At 32.1% G+C, this 6435-nt stretch overlaps 1 protein-coding gene across 4 annotated transcripts; it reads left to right on the top strand.

Moving 5' to 3' along the window:
* The first annotated feature begins 705 nt into the window (after window positions 1-705).
* Window positions 706-4370, top strand: LOC108856508 (transcription factor FAMA). 4 transcript variants are annotated; one of them, XM_056996814.1, is made up of 7 exons: window positions 706-857; window positions 1100-1148; window positions 1234-1881; window positions 2001-2438; window positions 2797-2846; window positions 2987-3072; window positions 4118-4370. In XM_056996814.1, exons 2-7 carry the CDS (start codon window positions 1131-1133, stop codon window positions 4132-4134), a joined length of 1257 nt encoding a protein of 418 aa, XP_056852794.1. In that variant the 5' UTR covers window positions 706-857; window positions 1100-1130; the 3' UTR covers window positions 4135-4370. The 4 variants fall into 4 exon arrangements, with proteins under 4 accessions (XP_056852794.1, XP_056852793.1, XP_018485823.1 ...); XM_056996813.1 differs by lacking the exon at window positions 2797-2846; XM_018630321.2 differs by lacking the exon at window positions 4118-4370 and having other exon boundaries at window positions 2987-3237.
* The last annotated feature ends 2065 nt before the right edge of the window (window positions 4371-6435 follow it).

The following is a 6435-nucleotide window of genomic DNA, read 5'->3' as shown; positions in this document are numbered from 1 at the left end:
CCCAATTTTGAAATTTGCTTTGATAGAAAATATGTTTGAATAGGTCTCCAGATTTAGAAATAATCACACGAAAGGCCAGTAAAAATTCATAGCATATTTATTTTAGTTTTTAGAACTAAAATTAAAAAATATATATGAAATAACTGAGTATTTTGTAACCATACGAGAGTTTTTTGATAGTGGTAATTTTAATATCTTAACACATAACAAGAAAAGCCAAGATCCAGATTTTGTTATTGGTTAATGTACTTAGTTAATTAATAAACAGGTTAGATTAAAAATAGGTTTGTTTTTTGGTAAAAAAAAGGTTAGTTTATTTTTGAAAAAGGCTTAAAAAAGGTTGGTTAGGGGGAAATAATGTAATATGATATGCTTTATTAAGAACGATGATTTACCTTATGCTATAATATTACTTAGGACTACCGCATATGTACATTGTTCGGTTTTCTAAGGTTACTAATTAAGAAAAAAACTTATCGCATCTTTGAAGATACAGGACAACGATAGTACAGATTATGTATCTAACTGAGTGAACTAAATTATTTTCAAATGATTTGTTGAAGATCCACCCTCTATTAAATACGCATTAATGATTCTTAAGTTTCTCTTATACAAACAAATCAATGAGAATACACGTACATTAATATAGGATTTTAATACCTCTTGCTATACCATTTGTACGCATATGTAGGTCCACTCTCTTTGTATTATGTTTATATATGCGTGTGTATATATATGAGAGCTTGGTAGGGGTTGCTCAACCGTGACGTCTCAATACACATATTTCTTGTCCATCTTCTGCTACTTTTGCATGTCTTCTATATACACCTCTCGTAAACCCTAGTAAATCATACAAGGTAATTCTTTTATTTCATCATTCACTTGTTTCTCATAACTCAGCTTGATAAAATTCTATGTATAAGACATATATGCATACGCATATGGTGGAATATGTATCATGCCTAGGTTTTTCTGTACGTCTGATCCAATTCCAAAACAACTATGGAGACATACATGTATATGCATAACTACGTGGGGTTTTTGTTTCACATATATGTTTTCAACTGACTGCGACGCTCATGGATTGTTGTTATACCAGGCCAAGGAGCTTTGTGATCAAGTACGAAGCAATGGATAAAGATTACTCGGTATGTACGTTTTCTCCATATCTTACTAATTTATTTCTTCGCCTATATATATGTCTATATATGTAAACAATACGGGTTTTTTCAGGCACCGAACTTTTTAGGTGAGTCCTCAGGCGGTAACGACGATAACAACTCCGGTATGATAGACTATATGTTCAACAGAAACCTTCAGCAACAAAAGCAATCGATGCCGCAGCAGCATCAACTGTCCCCTTCAGGCTTTGGAGCAACACCTGCTTTTGATAAAATGAGCTTCGCAGACGTGATGCAGTTTGCGGACTTTGGTCCGAAACTGGCGTTGAACCAGACCGGAAACCAAGAAAATCAAGAAACGGGGATGGACCCGGTATATTTTTTGAAGTTTCCAGTCTTGAATGATAAGATAGAGGACCATAACCAAACCCATAATCTCATGTCTCAAGAAGGAGGTGAGTGCGAAGGAAACATAGGCAACGTGTTTCTTGAAGAAAAGGAGAATCAAGACGTGGAAAACGATAACAACTCGGTGCAACTCCGTTTTATTGGAGGAGAAGAAGAAGAAGAGAGAGAGAACAAAAATGATACGACAAAGGAGGTGAAGAGCAAGAGGAAGAGAGCAAGAACAAGCAAAACCAGTGAAGAAGTAGAAAGCCAACGTATGACTCATATCGCAGTCGAGAGGAACCGTAGAAAGCAAATGAACGAGCATCTTCGTGTTCTCAGGTCTCTTATGCCTGGATCCTACGTTCAAAGGGTATGATTAGGATATACTTCTTTTATATATCTGTGACTATATTCATATGTGTGTGTATATATATATATAATTAGGACTGTCCGTGAGCAGTTTTTTTTTACTATGCATGTATTCAACAGGGAGATCAAGCGTCGATCATAGGTGGAGCAATAGAGTTTGTGAGAGAGCTGGAGCAACTCCTACAATGCCTGGAGTCACAAAAGCGTCGGAGAATCCTCGGAGAAACCGGTAATAGGCAAATTGGGGACATGACCACGACAATGACTTCTTCTTCACCAATAACTTCGGTTGTTAACCCGCTAACTAGTACCGGAAATGTAACTGAACTAGAGGGTGGAGGAGGAGGGCTCCAGGAAGAAACAGCGGAGAACAAGTCGTGCTTGGCTGATGTGGAGGTGAAGCTGCTAGGGTTTGACGCTATGATCAAGATACTTTCAAGAAGAAGACCAGGACAACTGATTAAGACTATTGCTGCTTTGGAGGATCTTCATCTCTCTATCCTTCACACTAACATCACTACCATGGAACAAACTGTCCTCTATTCCTTCAATGTCAAGGCAAGTTTTACTTTCTTACTTCATCATTATAGGAGTTTTATATATAAGTACATAGTACATATCAAATTTTTTACCCATATGTTTGGACTGCTTTAATATAAATGTTAATTTTTTAGTAAGCTATGGGAAAAAGTAATAGTCTAGTGATTAGCTAGTGCAGTTTCTATCATTGGGTGGATGATTGCTTAGTGGCGATTACATGGATAATGGGTTTACTAAATAGGCAATAGCCATGTATATATATAAAACTCAATTACAATTAGATAATATATATAAATTACATATAGCTTTGTCATTATAAGCATATGCATTATTTAAATGTATGGTATAATTCCAAATTTTATTAAATAAAAACCAGGGCAGTACAAAGTTAAAAGGAAAAAGGTTTACAGCAACACCTAGTTACAGGTTTGGTTTCCCTCTACACAGAAAAGAGAAAATCATAAAGGATAGTTACAAAGAAGATACATATGTATTACGAATTGATATTGTTATAGTATCTAGCAACCGCAAAAAGATAACATCAGGTAGGTATAACACACGTGCAGATTACAAGTGAGACGAGGTTTACTGCAGAAGACATTGCAAGTTCCATCCAAGAGATATTTAGTTTTATTCACGCAAATACCACCATGTAATAATTTTTATATTTCTCCTGTCATTTCTGTTAAAGGTACTTTTCATAAGTTTATGTTGGTGGCTTATAAAAAAAGTCTATGTTTGTTCCATTTTAGATCTTACATGTCCTTTTGTTTTGTTTATTTTTACCTTTAGATGCAATTATTTTTTTCGTTTGCTATGGTACATCTAATCATCAAGGCATCATTAACATATCTAATATATCCTGACATAAAAATTCAGTTATTTTAAAGTGCTAAAGGTTGGAAAAAATCTTAGCTACCTATAAATGCATGAATGATATGATGGCATGTGAAAAACAATTATCATTTTCAATAATAAATAAGATAATATTTCTCAAATTCGGCTGATACAGATGATTTCAATTAACTTTTCCTAAGTCACAAAAATTACAATAGCTTTTTGTCAACAATTAAAAGGTTATTCTGTACCCAAATTTGTATAGTTTTACATATCACTAGAACTTTAAGATATTTTTCCAAAAATAATATACGATTTATATAGTTGTTTGCTATTTTCCTAATTTTTTAATACTCATTTAAAAATTCAGGTTCTGGTTTCTGTACTTTTAAGTTTAACTAGTTTTATAAAAATTAACTAGGTGATTCTCCCGTGATCATGTACGGATATAAATATTTATAAAATAAATATATTGTAATAATTTATTAATAGTTTAATTTTAATTTTAATTATTTTATAATTTTTATAAATAATATCATATTATATAGACATGCGATTTTGCATATGTAATATATGATTAGTTTGATTATCACTTTAGTATATTAGATAACATCAAATTTTTTTGAATTCAACCATGATTTTTTTGTTCTAAATAGATTAAAGTTTTGAATAATTTGTGATTTTCATTTAGATTGGTTTTCTCTTAGATATGTAAATATATTTTAATAGTAGTATTATATATATTATTTTGAAAATCAAATAGAAAAAAATAAATGTAACTGTTGATCGATTCATAATTCATTTATGCCGTTTCCTTGTATTAACAATGTGAATAATTTGTGTTCGAGATTAATTTACAGGTGTTTATGTGGAATGAGCTTCAGTGTAATGGGTTCAGAGAGCAGGTTCGTGGAGATAATACAATCAGAGATTAATGACGATGAAATATGCGACAAGACAAGAGGAGGTGACTTTTTTGTGCGACAAGAGGAGGTGACTTTCTCGTTTCTTCTATGACGTTTTAGTCAGTATAAACACGAGACTGGATGGAGAGAAAAAGTATCATAAGGACAAAGCTTTATTGGCTAAAAGGGTATCCAATGAATTTGATTATATGGTAGCTGCTTAGGAACGAAAGATAAAGATTGAAATTGGTCTCTGAAACTTAACATCCCTCCCGTCAAATGTTCAAGAATGGTTTCTGTAGAATTACATGATGTCCAGATCAGTATATACATCTTTCGTCTGGTGATCCGTACTATATACGTCCTTTGTGTTGTCAAACTTATCATTACTCTGACAAAACTCTCCGGTGCATGCATGCTATCATTAGAGTTGGCAAACCCGTTAAATATTTTGCAATGACTAATGTTACGTTGCATGGTATTTTCGTGAATCACACTTCTTCCAACTAGATTCGGTACGGGTGCAGTGGATCTTTCATAAACTCGTGGTCGAATTCGGTCCAACAATTTTTAACCCTAAAAATTGTTTCTGACCTTGTTGTTATCTTCTTGTCCAAGAAAGACTATGTTTGAATGATTCTGGGGCTACTAAATTGCAACCATCTTGACGATGAATGACAGTGTTTCAAACTTCGTACTGTACATAATAAGTTGCGTAATTAAGAAGATAGAGACGAACAAAGAGTTCCGCACTAAGCCTTTTTCAATAAAACAAAGGTTTCCAAATGACTGTTGAAAAAAGGTTACCACATGACTGTTATCAGGGCCGCTCTGTAGTTGAAGAAAAAGGCCAACGGGCTCCTTTTTGAAAAATAATTAAGGGCCCATTTTATAAAGTATATTTGTTTTAAAAACTATCTAATCTATTTCTTTTTTTCATTTAAGTTTTGGACTGTTTCATTTTTATTAGTGTATTACATATTTTATGAGCCATATCAAATAAATATTATAGACACTACATTTCAATTTATATCGGTTCACGTATATTAAACCAATGAACTTAACTCTACTCTAGTTAAACCAAAACATCACAAAATGTATTGAATTAAGGTCTATTACAAATAGACCAACTTTATACGTACACTTATACAATAATTTTATTTCATCGTATCTAACATACATAAACTATATAAGTTTGGTTCTTCTACTTTTTTCCTATAAACCTCAGTTTTGTATATATGTTATTTGCTTCTTTCTTGATTGATTATATGTTATACAAGAGTAGATACCTGCCATTAGGCTTCAGAATTAAAATCCGGATCCGCGACTCGATCCGGTATCCACTCTGATCCAGTCTGAAAAACGGATATCCAGAGAACCCGTATCCAGATTCGGGTAGTGCTTCTACAAATCCGGTAGATCCATATCCAGATCAGGGTAGTGCAATTTTAGGTCCGGGAACCTGGATCCAGACCTATTATATATTTAAAATATAATTATATTTATATATCTATATCATATATAGTTTATATATAAAGTAACTAAAAATTTAATTTATTAAATTTCAAAATTTTTTAAATTTTTTAAATAATTTTAAATAGACTAAATAAATGGTTAATTAGCTAATTTTTAATTTTTATTTTTTTTAAGTCTGGATCCGGATATCCACAAGTATTCGGATTTTAGTCCGGATATCCGAACCTCGGATATCCTGAAGAGTCGAATCCGGATCCGGATATCAATTTTACGGTTTCGAGTATCCTGATATACCCCGGATACCCGGTCTGTCCAATCCCTACCTGCCATTATGAACATAATATGTCATTTTATGAACTTCGATCATATAATATCAATTGGGCACAAAATTTTATATCGATTTTTAAATTTCTTTAAAAAATAGAGTAGAAGTTAGAATGAACATGTTACATTTATTCAAACAATTATTTTCGATATATCATTCTTAAATACAAGAAATGTTAAAAAGATATTATCACCATAATTTGCGCAAATTTAATTTAAAATCACCAAAATTAGATAGACGAGATCTCATATATATATTTGAAAGTTAATTTTCTTTTCCAAAATCAAATCTATACTAACTTGACTTGCACACCAATTAATCAATAACAATTTGCGCAATTTTTTAATAAATCACAATAATTAAATAGACGAGATCTCATATATATTTGAAAGTTTATTTTCTTTTCCAAAAAGAATATCTTCCTTATTTTCGCAACTCCCTAATACTTAGTAATCTATCTACATTCATAACC

The sequence above is a fragment of the Raphanus sativus genome, unplaced genomic scaffold, assembly GCF_000801105.2.
Source record: "Raphanus sativus cultivar WK10039 unplaced genomic scaffold, ASM80110v3 Scaffold0372, whole genome shotgun sequence".
NCBI classification, from domain to species: Eukaryota; Viridiplantae; Streptophyta; class Magnoliopsida; order Brassicales; family Brassicaceae; genus Raphanus; species Raphanus sativus.
Note: the sequence above shows the minus strand (reverse complement) of the source record. Positions and strands in the feature narration are given on the sequence as shown.

Coding starts and splice junctions, on each gene's coding strand:
- LOC108856508 (XM_018630321.2), top strand. Junction 2,439..2,796: donor TCTATTCCTTCAATGTCAAG/GCAAGTTTTACT, acceptor AATAAAAACCAG/GGCAGTACAAAGTTAAAAGG. Junction 2,847..2,986: donor ACAGCAACACCTAGTTACAG/GTTTGGTTTCCC, acceptor ACACACGTGCAG/ATTACAAGTGAGACGAGGTT.